The sequence below is a fragment of the Octopus sinensis genome, linkage group LG10 (assembly GCF_006345805.1).
Source record: "Octopus sinensis linkage group LG10, ASM634580v1, whole genome shotgun sequence".
In the NCBI taxonomy this organism is placed as follows: domain Eukaryota; kingdom Metazoa; phylum Mollusca; class Cephalopoda; order Octopoda; family Octopodidae; genus Octopus; species Octopus sinensis.
The window spans coordinates 71,818,144-71,838,144 of NC_043006.1; the positions used below are offsets into that span (position 1 = coordinate 71,818,144).

Consider the following 20,001-nt stretch of genomic DNA (forward strand, 5'->3'; position numbering starts at 1 on the left):
GAATAGTGTCTTGCCACTATAGGGCGATTGGCATAAAATACAGTTATACACTGTATGACTTCACAGCAGCAAAGACAATAATGAGATCCATCTAGGAAAAAGATATATCAGGATTGTATGTTATGTAATGTATAACACAGCAACAGGTACTGTGTTGACAATGCAATATATATTGTATAATATATCAATCAAATAGGCATATGTATACATTTATACATATATATATTTGATGTAGCCATTGGTTATGGCCAATCAGAAAGTTACCATTGGTTTCACACCTCCATATGCATGCACACATGTATATCATGACTCGTACTGTTGACTTTCCTGACTTTTGTACATAATTCTATGTACTGTACATGCCACTTTGATGAGTTGTAGTGCACCTGAGCACTATACATAATAATTTATTTATTATTATTATTACGCACTTAGCAATATTAGTGACTCATCAGACCTGCTGGCTAGAAGTACATAACAAATATATATTAATCAGAGGCAAACCAAGCTGTGTTGAATGAAATATAAATATGTAATAGTCATATCAGTCATATTTAACATGTTCATGTACATTTGGATATGGAAAGATAATATGTTGTACAAGTTGTCATCAGAGAAGAAATTCTCCTTTTAGATAATATGAGTGTAAGCACACCATTAGGCCAACTATGTATACTGAGCTCAGTATACATAGCTAGTGAAGTATAATGCAAAAATGCAGGTGTCTTATGGTTCAGTGAAGACATTCATAGTCTAGTGGTGTGTTTACACCCATATTGTCTACAAGGAGAATTTCTTCACTCAAGACATGAACAACATGTTGTCCTTCCATGTCTAAATGTACATGAACATGTGAAATATGATTGTAGATAGCCATATGTATGTATTTATATACATGTGTACAGTTATGTATGATCATTAAAATACATTTTAAGCATTACTCAAGAATGCATTACATAATATATCAACAAATCTACTATATCACTGGATCTTTTTAGTTACATGATTTACAGATCACTTCCCTGATTGGTGGTGGTAAGCAGGCCCAGTTCAAAAGAATATCAGCTGTGATCAATATCCTGTATATTTTTTCAGACATAATATATCTAGGACAACAGCAAAATAATGAGTCATCCTTTTATTAAGATGGCAAGGTGTGATTTAACTGTTATTTTTAGCTGGTCAAGTGACCAGAGATTTTTTTTTTCACTAGCTCATGGTATACATTTAGTTGAAGAGTATTCCTTCCACGGTCAGACTGTAGTTTAAGACTATATTAATCCCTTCTTTTATAAGGACAACAGTGTGAATTGAAAGAGATTTGCGTTGCTATTTCTAAAAGATAAGTAACTACACAGAGGCTTCCCCCTGTGGCAGCTGCTAGAGTTTTATCAGCCTGTTTGTAAAGTTATCTAGTCTTTCTGATAATTTTTATTATCATTTTCATAATATGTAATCAACTGTTTTCTGTTGGAAAATATTAAATTTGTCAACCAAGCAGACTTTCATTTCTTCACTGATTTGGAGGATTCTGTTATCATTTTATCTATGGCAGCATTATCGTTCACAAATCAAATGTATTTAGATGTTATATTTTTCTTTCCTGTGTTTACAAAAAAAGGTACAGTGTGTCTTAACATTTGAATGTTTTCCATTACTTTTTTTTCCTTTCTTTTTTTCTTCTTTACTATTATTTCTAATGTGATGTTATTTTGGCACTGAACCATTCCTTATTAAGTTGATAGGGGTCAGTGTTCTTGAAATTACATCTCAGCAAAGATTGGAACCAATTTAAGGTTCCCTACCTTAAAGCAACTTACCTCAAAATCCACATTCTACCTGATTCCAATCAGTATGTGTTTTTTTATGGTGACAAAAGCCGTCATAGAGGAAGAATTTCTGTCCACAAATTTCACAACTGTAGGATTTCTCTTCTGTATGAATACGTCTATGGTTAGATAAAGTCTTTTTACGAGAAAATGCCTTATCACAAATATCACAACGGAATGGCTTCTCACCAGTATGAATTAGTGTGTGGGAAAGTAGCAGACGGTTTTGTGAAAACGACTTACCACATATTGTACAGGGGAAAGGTTTGTTAGCAACGTGAGTAAATTTGTGACCACGAAACCCACTTTTGTCTGAGAATGCTCTACCACAGATTTCACATACATATGGTTTTTCGCCAGTGTGAATTCGTACATGAATAGATAAGTGATTATTTCGATAGAATTCTTTTCCACAAATCTCACAACGATGTGGTTTTATTCCAGTATGGGTCAGTTTGTGCCTCATCAAATTGTAATTGTTGGCGAATACTTTCGCACAAGTTTCACAATGGTAGGGTTTCTCCCCACTGTGAGTTAATTTGTGGGCAGACAAACCACTTTTTCTAGAGAATGATTTAGCACAAATGTCACAACTGTATGGCCTTTCTCCCGTGTGTGTCCGCACATGAATAGATAAGTGACCGTTTCGAAAGAATCTTTTCCCACAAATTTCACAATGGTATGGCTTCTCCCCTGTGTGAACATGTTGGTGAGAAGTTAATGAACTATTTTCAGAGAAAGTTTTATTACAAATTTCACAATGGTAAGGTTTCTCACCTGTGTGAATACGCTCATGAATGGCCAATTTGCTCTTGCGAGCAAATGCTTTATCACAAATATCACAAGTGTAAGGCTTCTCTCCTGTATGAGCACGTATGTGGTAGGACAACTGGCTCTTCCAGACAAATCTTTTATCACAAATCTCACAAGAGAATGTCTTTTCTTTCAAATGGCTGTGTTTGTGATGGAGGTAAGACCTTTTCAGAGAGAATATTTTATCACATATTTCACAACGAAATAATCTTTCTGTATTATGATTCTGTTGATGAACTGAGAAGTCCTTATTTGGTGATGATATTGTATCACACATTTCCCTATGGAGGATGACCAGTTATGGAAGTCAGCAAAATTACTGAAAATCTGAATAACTGTGGATTTAGACAAAATATTTTGAGGACATGTTTCTTTAACTTTCACACTTGTTCAGTTACCACCTAGATGCTTTCCATGAAGTAAACTCAGAAATGTGAGTCACTTAGAATCACACATATATTCATTGAGTGTACAGTACACACTAAGAATTTAAAACTCACTCAAAGAGACAACATTGTACTTTGATACCTCTCCAATCTGTGATTCAATGTCCATTCTTAATTCCTACAAAAGAAGACAAACAAATAAAGTCATCATCGTAAGACTGTTGACAATAAACTATTACAATACAGATAATAAATTTGTTATCAAGCTAATTTTGACAACTACCAATTACAAAGTAAAGTGGCACCTTGGAACCCTAAAAAATACTTGAAAACATGTTGAAATGAAATAGACAATGATAGATATCATATTGACAAAATCCTCCGAATATGACTGGTATCTCTGTCTCACAATAGTAAAAAAGATTAAGAAACAAGCGAGCCTCTACATGGTCACTCGACTGCTAGAAATAGCAGCAAAAAATCCCTTAAATCACACCTTATATTAAAAAAAGAGAAAGACATTAAATAATATGCAGTGAGGCGCAGGAGTGGCTGTGTGGTAAGTAGCTTGCTTACCAGCCACATGGTTCTGGGCTCAGTCCCTCTGTGTGACACCTTGGGCAAGTGTCTTCTACTATAGACTCTGGCCGACCAAAGCTTTGTGAGTAGGTTTGGTAGACAGAAACTGAAAAAAGCCCGTCATATATATGACTGAAACAAGAGAGTAAAAGAGAGTGTTTTCCTATACAACTTACGTATGTTGTCATTGTTTAGTTAGCTTTGGTTGAGCAGATCTATATTCAAAAGTATTCTCACTGTAACCATCAAATATAGTTTATCTGAGACTATTGGACAATGAATTCGAAATACCCCGCCTCCCTTTTTATAAGGTAGTTGTGTCTGATCTGAGATATTTGGCAAGATGAGTTACCACAAAGAGGTTCTCGTTGGCTCGTGTTATGTATATGGGTGCAGTGGTGTAGCTAGAGCACGTGTCGTCGGGGCAGGCCTTGAGTTTGCCGTCTTTCCATACAGGCTTATACAACAACCCAAAAAGTGCCGCTCCCATGAGTGCATCACCTGGGCCGGACCAGTCCCGTCCCTGCTACGTAACTGAGTGGGTGTGTACATAGCTACAGCTGGGTGACCGGCATTATGTAGGAATGCACTGTATTGCATTGCTCTCGATCAGATCAAACAGAGATTAACATTTTGAAAGGTACTTTGTAATTACAACTGTTCCGATGTATCAATGGAGTGTATTTGTTTACATGCTTATTGTTCTTATAGCACTCGTACGAGAGACCTATACTCAAAGACACCCGAGTTGTGACCATCCCATCTGTTTTTCCTTCGATACGTAGTGATAAGATAACGTTATCTTATATATCCTTTCTTCATATATGATGGTCAAGCAAGCAACTGACCCACTTTCGTGAATTACATAGTATTATACCATGATAAACTATATGCTTGTTATTAAGCGACAGGTCGGACTTCACCCGTGAATGGTCATCATCGATTTTTTAAAGACGTTGTGATTTGGCTGCTTTTTTTCCAGCATGTTGATGCTTCTTTTTGGAAAATAGATGTTAGAACGACAGAGAGAGACATTTTAGCAGGTCATTGTGAAAATGTTTGCTACATTTGTGAAAATAGCAGAAAGGTGTTTTTTACCCACTTTCTCTAGGTTGGAATAAAAACCATACCAGTCACAAAACATATTTTCAAATATGTTTTCATATTCGTTTTCTACACATTTTTTACACCTAGTCGGCTGGTTCTTGTCTTGTTTTCGCGACCGGGGCTTAAACTGTATATTAACCACATAATATTACAGTCATCATTTAATCAATCTATTTAATGAATTTCTCGAAAATTTTCAGATAAAGATCTATGGTTGGAAGAAAACAAAAAAGACCCAGGAGATATTCTTAGGATTAAAAACGTAAATATTCAGTCCACAAGTAAGGTCTTTATCATTATTAATTCATTATATTTAGTCGGTATTTCCGTGGAAGCAAATGACAGTTCGATTCTGTTTTCTGTTTAGAAATTTGCGGATTTTACATACACACATGAAACATGTAAGAACAGATATGCAAGGCTTTTTTTCTTCAAGTTTAAAATGAGACATTGCTGGCATAACTTCGTTATATCTATATTCCACAGCCCATGGAAATACCCAAAGTGAAATCTTTTGATTTTGTCGAGTTATATCGAAAGAATGCCGTCTAATGTTCAGTGATACTCGCCGGGTTTTTGTGAGTGTCGATCACACACTCACATGTATACACACACGTAATATATACATATACATATATAATGTGACACTTTCAAGTAACAAAACTGGAAAATTATTTCACCGATCGATTTTATCACTTTGGAAGACAAAAGATGCCGTAAAAATCCAAAAGCAAGGAAACCCGAGTTTAGTGTAAGGAGAACAAATGTTTGTCAACAAGATTAAATAAAAAAAATTAAATACTCACAGAACGAACATGAAAAGAGACAGAGGTGTGAATAGATGAAGAAGAATAGTTGGTTTTAATTTAACCGACGTCGTTTTTCTACATTTGTAATTTCAATAAAAGTTCCGTTGGGATTTCTGGTAATTAAGAGGACGGCGATGTTTGTAACTTCTACAATGGACAGACAGGGGAGATAACTACAGGGGTACTCCTAAGATAAAAACAGTTCTTGGTTGAGTTAATTCAGAATAGAACAGGATCGTAATGTAACAGATGAAAGAAAAGGGAGTGAGGGATGATGACAATTGGATCAATAAATCGATATGGAAGAAAAAAAATCTACAAAGAAAATAGAATTGGTTTAGAAAAAAAAAAGTTGCAAAAATAGAGTTAAATTGAGATTCCTGGTAAGTAAGTTCAAACAGCAGGAGTCCAAATTGAGCTAAATTGTATTCAATTCAATTATTCTGCCATTGTTATTTGTCCATAAGATGCAGGTGGGGTTGTGTGGTTAAGAAGCTTGCTTCCTAATCATGTGGTCTCTGGTTTAGTCTCAGTGTACAACACCTTGAGCAGGTGTCTTCTACTATCACTTCAGGTTGACTAAAGACTTGTGAGTGGATTTGGTAGACAGAAACTGAAAGAAATCTGCCATATATATGTGTGTGTGTATGCATGCGTGCATATATGTATGTATGTATCCATAGAAGTATGTGGAAGTTTGTGTGTGTGTGTGTGTATATATAGAGAGAGAGAATTCACAAAAAAACAAAAGATGAAGACAGGCGGTGTAGACAACAAATAGATGTATTAGTCTAACACTCAGGAAGTGAAAAAGTCTTTAATGTTTCGAGCCTATGCTCTTCCACAGAAAGGAACATAGAAAGAAACAAGGAGAGAAAATAAAGAATGTATAGTGGCTAGCGATCTATATATTCTTTTATTCTTTTACTTGTTTCAGTCATTTGACTGTGGCCATGCTGGAGCACTGCCTTTACTCGAGCAAATCAACCCTAGGACATACACACACACATGATGGTCTTCAGTTTCCGTCTACCAAATCTACTCACAAGGCTTTGGCCAGCCCAAGGCTATATTAGAAGACACTTGCCCAAGGTGCCATGCAGTGGGACTGAACCCTGAAACATGTGGTTGCCAAGCAAACTACTTACCACACAGCCACTCCTGCACCTAATAGGTATCATTACTATTATTAATAATAATAATGATAATAATAAAGTGGCTAGCAAGTTTACACCTTTATAGGTAAAATATAATCAAAATTCAGAAAAGTATTAAATTATCATTCTATATAAACAGAGCTATTGATATATATATATCAATCACATGATGAACTTGACCATCACATGCTGTTATACATCACTGGTCACAATGCGATTTGCTTTATTTTAGGTTTCAAATAATGCCCCTCCCCTACTGGCAAGGTGACCAGGCCAACATTCCCCCTAATTGGTAGGCTATTCCATTACTAGGTGATTTATTTACTGCTGAGTGGAATGGAGTAACTTGAAATGAAATGTTTTGCTCAAGATCACAACGTGCAGCCAGTCTGGGAATTGAAACCACAATCTTACAATCATGAGTGCAACATACCTAACCACTAGTCTGTGTACTTTCACATGTGTGTGTATGAAATGGATCATTATCCTGGATTTTTAGTGAGTAATTGGAACCTTAGTCTAGAATCTTCTATAAGCTCCTTTCCATTGTTCTCAGTAGTTGTTCTTTGAAATTAACAAGAGTCAATTGTCAGACTTAGATAAGTCATATTATTTTCTTGAACATCTTAAGTTATGTTTAGTTTGACATAGTTAAATGCATTCACTTTTCTTTGTTCTCCTAACCTACTTTCAGCTTCCAAACATGTACAAATTCAAACCCTCTCTGAATATTTTAGGACAATTCATTCCTGCTCTTAGACCCCACATGTCTTTCTCTTTCCAGCGAGCCATTTTCTTCCTAGCCTCTACAACTGACACAAGCCTTGTTACTAAGATCCTCTTACCATTGTAAAACAGCAGACTGCTACATCCTTTGTTTACTTCCTAACAACAAATTGTGATGGATAAATAAAATCTAAGAAATAACTTTTTCCTTCTGTTGATTAATTTGGTGTTTATCACACTGTCCCACAAAATTTAAATAATCTGCTATCAATAATGATAAACACTGCATTTATTGCATCTGTCACTAACATATATCTGACACACACACATACACACACACACAAATCACAAGTGTATGTATCAAAACAAGAGATTGCAAAAATCTTTGGTCATCATCATCACCATCATCATCGTTTAACGTCCGTTTTCCATGCTAGCATGGGTTGGACGGTTCGACCGGGATCTGGGAAGTCAGAAGGCTGCACCAGGCTCCAGTCTGATCTGGCAGTGTTTCTACAGCTGGATGCCCTTCCTAACACCAACCACTCTGTGAGTGTAGTGGATGCTTTTTACGTGCCACCAGCATGGAGGCCAGTCGTGGCGGCGCTGGCACCGGCCATGTTCGGATGGTGCTTTTTATGTGCCACTGGCACAGGGATCATAACTACAATTTCCATTAATTTTTGATGTTGATGTACTTGACTCAATAGGTCTCCTCAAGCACAGGGTCGAAACAGTGTTTCTTTACTAGCCACCTGCACAGGAGTCAGTCCAGCAGCACTGGTAACTGCCGGGTGCCAGTCATAGGATTGGTTCAATTTCGATTCCGATTTCACTTGCCCCATCAGGTCTTCACAAGCAGAGTTTAGTGTCCAACGAAGGGAGTTATTTAAAAGTTTTCCAATCTCTTGTTTTGATATTATCATTCAAGAGAAAATATTTTCAAGTATTTTCAACTCTTGTGTATACCTCACATAAATATAACATCTATAGAAGTATTTGCAATACTGAAATAAGTAGATGTGCTTCAAGAGGACACAGCTTGGATTTTAACCCTGCTACATAATATAAATGCATGTATATATATGTATGTGTGTTGTGTGTGCACATGTGGCATGTAAGTGCATGACAGTGGTGGTTGTGGTGGTGGTGGTGGTGGTGGTGGTGGTGGTGTGTGTGTGTGTTCATGTGTGCCATTATCCTGACATCATGGGCTGGTTGTAGAGTATCAGCGTAATACAAGCAATAATGTTCATTTCCAGTCTGCTGCAGAAAACATGTCTGGTCATGAGAAATATTAGTTTGCTTGGAAATGGGTAAGTGTTAGTGACAGGAAGGGCATCCAGCTGTAGAAAATATGCTTCAGTAACTTCCATCTGACCCACATAAGCATGGAAAACTGAACATTAAATGTAAATGTGATAATGACGATAATGATGATGATGATATATATACACATATATATAATTTGAAAATTTGACAGTCCAATGTGGGAGGGGGGAAGGGATGATCAGTGTAAGTTGTGGGTGTAGAGAACAACATTAATGGATGTAGAATGGCTAACAAGTTCTAGATAACAAGGAAGAAAAACTGGTATCAGGAGTAGTGGGGGACAATGGGAGAGATGTGGGGTTTGTGATATGAAAGAAGGGACTGGGGAAAGTGCCCAATTGTACACATATATATAATATAAGCACACACAATAATTCCAGAAGTTAGTTTTGCAATGATGGATGGAACTTCTTGGGGATAGATATCACCAGACAACCAGGTTCATCCTCTCATCTGTGAGGCTCAAGATCTTGAGGTCAATGTTTACCACTTATCTTATATTTTCAAGGGTTTCCCTCATCCACAAGCACCAGCTACATTCAGTGATTAACACTTCTTTATAAATCTGTCCTCGTCCATATGCTTCATATGTCCTTACAAGCACAGTCTTCTTTCTTGCACAGCACATCTAATTCTTCTTATGTTTACTTTTTCACTCTGAACATTTATACTCTGTGTCACTTATACACACATTGCATTTCTTCAGAGTTTCATTTTCCCCTTAAAAGGCTCAATATTGCCTGATGAAATGGTATGGTCACATAATATCATGTAATATTATGCATTACTGAAGGTAGCGAGCTGACAGAATCGCTAGCATGCTGGCCAAAACACTGAGCAGCAATTCCTGTCTTTATGTTCTGAGTTCAAATTCCGCCAAGGTCAACTTTGCCGTTCATCCTTTTGGGTGTCTATAAAATAAGTACTGGTTGAGCACTGGGTTCAATATAATTGACTGGCTTCCTACCCCCAAATTGCTGGCATTATGCCAAAATTTGAAGCCGACATTATTCATTATTGAATAAATGACTATGCTTAAGGAAATGCATATAGCAAAAATCTGAGGTACCCATTCTTGTTCTTTTCCTATAATATACACCAATAATATGTGCAGTGTTTTGATGTTATGTAAATGGATTTACAGGATACTAAAGATCATTATACATCAGTTTAGTGTCGCAGAGACTGCTATATTGACTGGTTAATTGATTGCAAGTATTTATGTATTCTTTTTGAGTATCCTGTTATATATTGGAATGCTACTAAGTTAGCTGCCAGAATCATTTAATACACACACACAAACACACACTGTTTAATACACACACATACACCAGCATAGGACACAGATATTGAATGATGATGACAATTACATATATATATATATATATTTAAACAGTCAATAACTACATGCTTGAACCAGTACAAGAGGTCTTTAAGCCACTTGATCTGCTAGAAATAGTTGTTGTCTTCCTCAAATCACACACCAAGCATCTTTTGAAAAGACATAATGGATTATATAGTCCTAGATACATCAACCCCTGTTGGACATGGTTGCTTCTTTATCTGTGTCTTCATGCACAGGCCTAGGCAAGGCTTTATTGTGGAAGACTGGTACTTGCCCATTCACGTAAGTCTATCTTTTCCACATTATCACTGTCCTCCAAGGGAAAGACCAGTTTTAGATAGATTTCTGAATAAAAGATGGGATGGTCACTATTAAAACATCTTTGATGATAGGTCTGCTGGATAAAGGCTCATCTCAAAATAAACATTATGAGCTTCAGGTTCATTTGACCTACTGCAAATTGCAACCACATCTTACCAAGCTAAGAAGTGAACCTCTTTGTAATTATTCAGCCTGCTAAAGATCTCAACCAAATGACACCCTACCATTGTGATAAAGGAAAACTACATTGGATATAGGTTTGGATATATCGTCATCACTTAATGTCCATTGTCCATGCTGGTAAGTCGGGGAGCTTCACAAGACACCAGTGTGATTTGGCATGGTTTCTAAGGCTGGATGCCCTTCCTAACATCAACCACTTTACAGTGTGTGCTGGATGCTTTTATGGGTACTTTTACATGGCGCTGCATGGGTGCTTTTACAAAGCACCCTTTCAATAAAAGACAGTTTGGTCATGAGTGGAATGCATTTGATCATAAATATGCAAGGTCAGAGCTGACCTTTGCCAGTGTTTCTCAAGCTTACCCTTCAAGCAGAGTGCCTGTTTAAGCCTTAGACAGTGGCACCGGTTTATGTAACATCAAGGCTTGCCCACATACCAGTGGGTCCATATGACACATTTCTAGGGCCAGTTGTACTCAGTCTTATACATTAATCACATGACTATCTCCTGTGATCTCACCAATAACTGGAGCCCTTGACTAACAACTCAGGCTAGAGTAAATCTGGGAGTAGTGGTGACTAAGGGGTAACTTCATCTTCTCCCAAAACTCCTGAGCTGGAGTCTCACTCCTGGATGGAGTTTAATGTCTTGCTCCTACCAGTCTTAGAAAACTAGAAGAAATTTCATGGTTGCAGCCCTTTCTCCACTGACATTTTTAAAAAATCATTTTGATTCAGCAAACTCAACATTATTAATAAATTTTTAACTATAGACAATGTGATATTAGCCGAACTTTGATTGGACAAGAGTCAAATTTAATCTATTCTTATGTTATTCAAAACAATTTTTTAGTATTTTTTACCTTCAGGTGTTGACTTACAGTAAGATATTATAAAATGTCAAATTCCTTTTGGCAGAGTGCATTTGCTTCCAATTATCACATGGATTAAACAACAAATAGATAAAAAATGCAGATCACTGAAGAAGAGCAAATTGAAAACAGTCTTTGGGGAAACAGAGCTCCTTTGTTCTAGGTGTTTTGGTGTGTTCATTTCCCTAAAAGTTTCTTATCATTTATCTGTTGAAATATAGATGAGAGGGTGGGAATGATCAGTAGGAACTACTATAGTAATAATCTTATTTGCAATTTCAGATTAAGACTGTGGATATATTTTAAAAAATATATGAAAAACTGAAATTACATCACAGAAGAGTCATTTCAGCTTTTTAAAATCCACCGCATTCAATTTTTTTTTTATCTGTTTCAGTCATTTGACTGTAGACATGCTGGAGCACCACCTTTAGTTGAACAAATCGACCCCAAGTCTTATTCTTTGTAAGCCTAGTACTTATCCTATCACAAACATACCATACGACAGGCTTCATTCAGTTTCCATCTACCAAATCCACTCACAAGACTTTGGTTGGCCTGAGGCTATAATAAAAGACACTTGCCCAAGGTGTCACGCAGTGGGACTGAACTTGGAAACATGTGGTTGGTAAGCAAGCTACTTACCACACAGCCACTCCTATTATTCTTTTTCATTTTATGTCTATTTTGAACTAGTTCTGCCTATTATGAATTGTCAGAAAATTTCATCACACCCCTGTAACTTGGCTATTGACACACATTCACATGCAGTGAACTTGTGCCAATGACCAGAAGAAACTAATTCTATTATTAAATGGGTAATGATTTTTTTTTGTTTTGGGATTATCTCCCCTTAAATTGCTAAAATGTGTCACGACTTGTTTTCACTCCATATCAGGGCAGATGGTGCATGCACAGATCCAAGTGATTTGCCAAAGAACAACTCAAAAAAAAAAAAAGCTTAGAGATGGCTGGGTGTTAAGTTTGCTCTCCAATCACACGGTTCCAGGTTGTCCCCATGCACATAACCTTGGGCAAGTGTCTTCTATATAGCATCAGGATAGCCAAAACCGTAAGAGGTTCTGATAGACTGAAACTGAAAGCTCATATATGTATATGTGTGTGTGTGTGTATTTGTGTACATGGTTTTTGCATTAGTGTTTGTCCCCCATCACTGCTTAACCAGTGCTGGTTTGTTTATGTCCCTATAACTTAGCAGCTCTGCATAAGTGATCAATAGAATAAGTACCATGTTTGAAAAAAATAGTACTTGTATTGATTTGTTCAACTAAAACAACTTAGAGGTGGTGACCCAGCATGGCTGCAGTCCAGTGACTTTAACAAGTAAAAGATATTCAGAATAAGAGAAGTTTGAAGAGGAGGCTGGGCCATATCTACAATCACTTATACTGCTGAGATTGAAGTGGTTGACTGTGAAGCTGTATCACCAGCATCAGAAATATAAAACCTGTCTTCATAACAAAAGACATTTGACAAAAAAATAAAACAGAAATCAATATGCTGTACAATGTGACAGGGTACTTAAGTTCCACCTCTGGTTGAATCTAAAACATGAAAACAGAATCTTAGGAGAAATTCTTAGGTAAATATCCTTCCCAAGTCCCATAGGGCTGATTTTCTGGTTTCTGTGGCATATATACTCACCCTTTTGTAGGATCACCTATTTTTATCAGCTGAAAGGACCAGAGTAATGCGAAATGAAATGTTTTGCTCAAGAACACAGCACATTGCCTGGTCCAAGAATTGAAACCAAAATCTTACAATCATGAGTCAAACATCTTATCCACTAAGCCATACAACTCTGTATATGAGAAATTGTTGCAAAGCCAAGACTTTACTCAGATAAAGGAAAATGTGATAAAAAAGAAACAATGGAACAAGAAATTTCTTTTCACAAGATTTTATTGCCAAACAACCTTCAGTGTGAGTGTATGTGTTTCAGTGTGTAAACATACATACAACATTCCTTCACACACACACATTCATCAGATTTACCCATTTCAGCCCATTTACCATAGAAATATGATTTATTTTGACAAGGAGGTTCCCAAGCCAATTTTTCTAGTGGGAGGAAAAGGAAAAAAGGGGACATAATCCATTTGATTTAATCCCATAAAATATCACCCACGTACCAAACCAGCCCTGCCACCTACAATAATTCTGGTAAAGGTTTTTCATCAACCCATGAAGGATGATAGGAAAAGTTAATCCCCAGCAACATTTTGAGCTTGGACTGTGGAGGGATGAAATGAAATGCTCTAAATTCATTTAGGGCAAAAGTGTTCGACTATTTAGGCCAGGAGTGCTCAACCAATTTGGCTAGAACTGCTTGACCATTTGGGCCATGAGAGCTCTGCTATTTAGGCCTAGAGAGCTCCATCATGTATTACTCTCATTAGCTCACTACTGCTAGTATTTCTTAACCTAAGATAGTTTGATATATTCCTATTGTTGTTGGCATTGTTGCGGTTGTTGTTGTTAGCCTGGTCAGCTCTAGTCCAGCAGACCTTAGGCATAGAGGTAGCTAATCAAATATCAGGAGGTATAAAATGTCACAGACCTAGGCAGGTTGCAACAGGACACTACACATACACATAATCATTATAAGACAGAAACATAGTTTCTGTCTATAAAAAACAGTCACTCTATTCGCTAATGAAATATTCAAATTCTACATCTGTATTAAGTATCTCATTTTTGTTATTCTTTGGTGAATGTTATCTGATTGTTTTTAATTTAGAAACACCAACTTCCTAAAATGATGGTGGTAGTGGTGGAGGATCTCCCTTGTCCGACAATGAGGATGCAGTTGTTTGCTCTTATGAATGACCTGCTGTTGAATTAACATGAATATTCCACAGACACATGTATCCATAACATAATTCACAGGCAGAATTAGTGTGACATGACTGTACCTTTGAAACTACAGGTATAATCCAGCCAACAGGCTTCTATACAGCTTCTGTCTACCCAATTTCACTCACAAGATATGTCTGTAGGTATAGAAAATGACATTTACTCAAGATGCCATGCAGTGGGATCAAAGCTGAGACAGCTTTGTGGCTGTGAACTGGATTTCTTAAACATTCAGCCATATTGCACCTACAACTAAATTCATATAAAATAACATCGGCCACATGTAACTTTGACCTTTCCAATTCAAACCTTAGAAACTCTCAGTGGAAGGAGAGGAAAATCCTAAAATGGCCACCACCACCCTGTCCCACAGGCTTATGATATAAAATCAAAGATTAAAAAAAACAACTTTTAAATATATCTAAAATAGTGTGTGCATGTGTGTGTGTATATAATATACATACACACACACCATGATGTATATTGGTAGAGGTATGGCTGTGTGGTTAAGAAAATTGCTTCACAACCAAGTTTTGGATTCAGTTTCGATTTTGTAGTACTGTGGCCTATTAGTGCCTCAGACTGACCAATACTTTATGAGTGAAATTAGTAGATGGAAACTGTATGGAAGCCTGATATATCAGATATATATATATATGTATGTGTGTCTGTGTGTGTATGTATGTGACTGTCAACTTATACATGGTGTCATTGTTTAGATCTACTGCAAAAAAAAAACAACAAAAAACCCACCATTGAGCAGTTCATTGTTCGAAAGACCAGGGGAAAAAATATCTTACTAGGAAACAAAGGTCGGTGACAGGAAGGAAATCCAGCTGTAGGAAAACTGGCTCAATAAGTCTTGTCTGACCCATACTAACATGGGAAGTGGACATTAAAACAATATTCATGAGGATAATACATATCATGGCATTGTTACAGAAATTTATAGACAAAAAAAGTAGAAGGTGTACTTGTATATCAGATATTATTATTATTGTTGTTGTTATTATTATTATTATTTCTATTACTACTAGCATTGGATTATGTCATTGAGGACTGAATCTTTATATTTGTGCTATTCATATATTTTTGCCGTGAAATAAAATCCTATAAATTTTCTGCAAGACTAATTTTACATGCTATGTTGACTTTCCTTTTAAATTTTCTTCTGCCTAAATCTGAAGAAGACATTACAAATCAGGTGTCACCTGTCTTATCCAACTTCATGAATGATTGAGAATGAGAGAGGAGCAATGAAGACATGAGGCTGCCAGTCAAAGATAGGTAATGATGATGGGAGTGTGTTATATGCAACTGGTTTGCTACATGTTGATTACATGAGGTAAAATTATTATGAAAGTGATAATGGAGTGAGTGAGCTCTAATATCCATTCTCAAATGACAGGGGAGGGAGGTCAGTGGTTTATTGTTTCATTGTCATTACCCGTCTCCAAAAATTAATTAAGAAAAAAAAAGTGTGGGTGCATGTTGTGGGAAGGGAATACTGTTAAGATCCATTCCATGAATGGAAGAGTTATATGGGGGGAGGGGGTTCTGCCACTTCCCAGCCCTAAGCCACACAATTCATCCACCTCCAATTGGTAGTCTAAAATACCTGCCCACCAATATTGAAGTATGAATTACAAGCGAGATGGTAGTGGTGGGCTGTGAAATGGGGTGTGGCACAGTAATGAGTTAATCCCACCCCTTGTTGAGACTTGTAGGCAGAGACACAGACTGGACTTAAGAGTGGGGTGGAGTAATTGTTGTTGTGGGTGGTGATGGTGGAGGGAGGAGAGACATCTCATTTATCAACTTGCTGAAAGATGCCGCCACTAGGAGAGGAAGAATACCATTTTGTTCCAAAAACGTTTTTTTAATTTAAAAAAAAAATTAAAATAACAAAAAAACTTCTTTTTCCAGATTCGATACATTTAAATTTTGATCAATCTTTCTATTATTATTATTATTATTATTATTATTAATACTATTACTACTACTACTATAGTTTACTATACATACATATATATATATATACATACATACATTATATATATTTATATATATACATATATATATATGATTATTGGATTATTGTTGTCGTTGTTATAATTATTATTATTATTATTTTGAACAACAAGCATACAAATGTTCAGTAAGAAAGGTTGCAAGGTGAAAAGTTTTTTTTTTTTATTTTTCAGAAGTTCAAAAAAGTGGGGTGGAAAAAGGATTGCTGAAGGTCATGTGGTTGTAGTTAAACTCGATGAGATGTTTCCCAAGCAACTCAACTTCTCTGCCAGTTCTCCAACATGACAGCCTCAAAGATGTACTTTTGTTTATCCATGCCACACCTCTACCTTACCCAAATCCTATATTATTATAATGTTCTTTGCCTCTAAGCTTGAATACTGATCAGAACCATGAAGTTTAGAACCCTCAAACATTAGTACGTGGTTCATAGTTAGTAGTTAATGTTATGTTGTTGATATTGTTGTCAGTTAGGGGGAGTAGAAAGTACCCTGACTGTTTGCGAGGTAGATGCCTTACCAACTGATCCACGACAAAGATATTCTTTGCAATGAGGTTTCACACCAGAAATGTTACTTATTTTTGAAGGATTTTCTTATAAACAGTAAATATAATGGATATTGCTTCAGATCTGGGTAGACAATGGCACAACTATGAGTAGGTAGATGATACTATTACCTCACCAGGTAGGTAGAAAAATTTTTCCTCGATGTTTGCCATGGAAACACTTAAAAATCTTGTCATCCTTCGTTCTTACATGCTTAATATCTGATATCATTTAACATAGTTCTTCAAGGATGAGGGTAAAGTAGAGAAAGATGGTTTAATTTAAACCAGCTGTGTTGATTCATAAATGTGTTACCAAGTTAATTATTCAGGAGCTGAGGAGAATTAGTTGAAATTGGGACTCCTAGAATGTTACTTTTAGAATGATGCTCTCTAGAGGGCAACATCATTATCCTATTTTCTCGGTAAGGTGATAGAGGAATCGACTCTAGAAAAATATGTTGTAATCAATATCAAATTTTATGGGTTCGATGACGCGGTTCTCGGAATGTGTCGGAGGTAAATTATCAGCTTCAGGGACCGCTTCACTGGTGTCCAACTGAAATTGTCCAGCATTTGCTTCAATGTGAAGCTGTCTGTGTTCAACCAACTGGTTATATTGAAAGAACTCAACACCACAAATTTCACAAGGGAAAGCTTTCTCCTCGGCATGAGAACGTCGGTGAATTGATAAATAATCGTTACGGGTGAAAGCTTTACCACAAATTTCACACACATATGGCTTCTCACCTGTGTGTACCCGTCGATGGCAGGACAGATAGTCTTTCCGAGAGAAGTTTTTACCACAAACTTCACACTGGTATGGTTTCTCACCAGTGTGAGTACGTCTGTGAGAAACAAGGACGTGACTCTGAGAGAAAGATCGACCGCAGATTTCACATGGAAATGGCTTCTTTTCGGCATGATTAATTTTATGGCGTTGTAAATAAGTTATGTCAGAGAAAGCCCTGTTACAGATCTCACAATGGAAGGGCCGATTTCCTGTGTGTTTTTCCTTGTGAGCCTCTAATTTACTACTACAATCAAATGACCTGGCACATATGTCACAGCTGTAGGGCTTCTCGTTACATTGGCTATCTTTGTGTTCTATAAAAGCATTCTTTTCAGAGAATTCCTTGCCACATGCTTTGCAATGGAATGATGACTTCTCAGTAGAAATATCTTCTTTGAGGGGGACATCATCACAGTCTTTAGAAAATGATTTATCAAACACACCGAGAGTAAGGTCTTTGCCATCATCATGAATCACTTTGTGTTGAAGTAACGAGGCTTCATCAGAGAAAATCTTATTACATATATCACATTCAAACGTTCCCTCCCTGAAGTGGATATATCTATGACGCATTAAATTACGTTTTAGAGAGAATATTTTGCCGCAAATGTCACAAAAAGGCTTCACTTTCGCATGAGTTAGCTTGTGACATTGGAAAGTACTCTTAAATGAGAATTTTTTCCCACAAATATCACATTCGTAGGGTTTTTCTCCAGTATGAGTACGTACATGAAGGGATAAATCACATGGTCGTAAAAATGCTTTACCACAAACCTCACATAAGTGCGGCTTTTCTCCAGTGTGTGCTCTTCTGTGGTCGGACAAATGGCAATTCCGTGAAAATGCTTTACCACAGAATTCGCAATGAAATGGTTTCTCTCCAGTATGAATACGCTTGTGCCGAGTCAACTTACAATTCTGAGAAAAAGATTTGCCACAAAATTCACAGTAGAATGCTTTCTCTGTCAAGGGCATCTGTTTCTTGAAGGTGGTTAATTTACTGCTCTCAAGAAGTGTCTTAGCAACAAAATCTGCATCAAATGTCTTCCCAGATATGAGAATCTCTTTGTTATTGGTCAGCAGGCTGTTCTCAGGGAATGGCTCTTGAGACAAATCTCTTTCAGATGTCTCCTTATCCAACTCAGTTTGTTTGTTGTTTGCGATTAAATTACTGTCCCCTGGAAATGCCTTCCCAGATATTTCACTATTAAAACTTTCCTCTTCATCAGACTGAGTGGAGTCTTTCTGATTTCCCAAGCCACTCTTCACTGGATATGCCTTCTCTAACGTATCGCTGTCGGATGTTTTCTCATCTGACCCAGCTTGCTTGTAGTTGCTAGACTTATTCTTCTCAGGCAAAGTCATATCAGACATTTCACTATCAGATGATTTCTCACTTGACGGAGAGCCTTTGTGATTTGCAGACTGACTATTCTCAAGAAACGACTCGTCAGATATGTCACGAAACGTTTTCATACCTAATGGACTTCCTTCCTGACTGGTAGACTGACAGTTTTCAGTAAATGCCTCATTAGACATGTCACTGTTATACTCCATTTTTATAGGGTGGGTGATGATATTCTAGTTGAAACTGTGTTGGTCAGATCACACAAAATAACTGTACATTGACACCAGTTAGTCCTGAGAGATGATGTCCTGTCCACTTCAGTTTAAGGAACGTTGACAATCTACATCTTAAAGTTGCTGCTTCAGTAATTCACCATTGTTCCAGGTTACATCTTCAAATGGCAATTCAGCTTCCTCTTGGCAGTTCCTACAATAGAAAGCAGACAGACATGTTTCTTATCAGAACAAGAATAAACAGGGAAAATAAACCATCACACATTACATATTTAAATATTACTCTACACAGTTTTATTTTGCTACACCAGACATTGCATATAGCTGTATATATGTATGTTTGTACACACATATTCTTTCTCTCTTTATCTCCATACACACGCACAAGATTTAGAAATATGTTTGGTGTCTAATGTGCTGTGTATTGTGTATTTTAAAGACAGCAGAGAACTGGGGATTTGTGGAAAATAAGCTGGCTGCTGCACAAAATATTTTAAACAATGACATAGAAACCCCTAAGCCAAAAAGAGAACTGCTATATGATCACATGAGTTGTTACAAATAAAAGCCCAATCTTCCTCATATCACATCCTCACAAAAAAAGAAAGAAAGAAAGACAGAAAAGAAAAAAGGTGTGGGAGGGACACACTGACTAGTATAATTCTAAATAAAATATGTTTTGAATAAAAAAAAAAGTCAGGATGGTTACAGATG

At 36.8% G+C, this 20,001-nt stretch overlaps 2 protein-coding genes across 7 annotated transcripts in view; both read right to left on the bottom strand.

Moving 5' to 3' along the window:
• Positions 1-872: 872 nt before the first annotated feature.
• On the bottom strand, positions 873-5,768 carry LOC115216252 (zinc finger protein 239-like). Of its 2 annotated transcripts, none has more exons than XM_029785451.2 (2): positions 5,521-5,768; positions 873-3,206 (listed from the first exon to the last, which is right to left on the bottom strand). In XM_029785451.2, exon 2 carries the CDS (start codon positions 2,917-2,919, stop codon positions 1,822-1,824), a length of 1,098 nt encoding a protein of 365 aa, XP_029641311.1. In that variant the 5' UTR covers positions 2,920-3,206; positions 5,521-5,768; the 3' UTR covers positions 873-1,821. The 2 variants fall into 2 exon arrangements, with proteins under 2 accessions (XP_029641311.1, XP_036362681.1); XM_036506788.1 differs by lacking the exon at positions 5,521-5,768 and adding an exon at positions 3,784-3,966.
• A 7,596-nt stretch (positions 5,769-13,364) lies between these two features.
• LOC115216706 (zinc finger protein 883-like) overlaps positions 13,365-20,001 on the bottom strand; it is a 44,274-nt gene continuing 37,637 nt past the window's right edge. For all 5 annotated transcript variants that reach the window (XM_036506790.1, XM_036506789.1, XM_029786239.2 and 2 more), the window contains one exon: positions 13,365-19,480. In XM_036506790.1, coding sequence (XP_036362683.1) covers positions 17,362-19,263 — 1,902 coding nt within the window. In that variant the 5' untranslated portion in view covers positions 19,264-19,480 and the 3' untranslated portion in view covers positions 13,365-17,361. The remainder of the gene's footprint in view (positions 19,481-20,001) is intronic.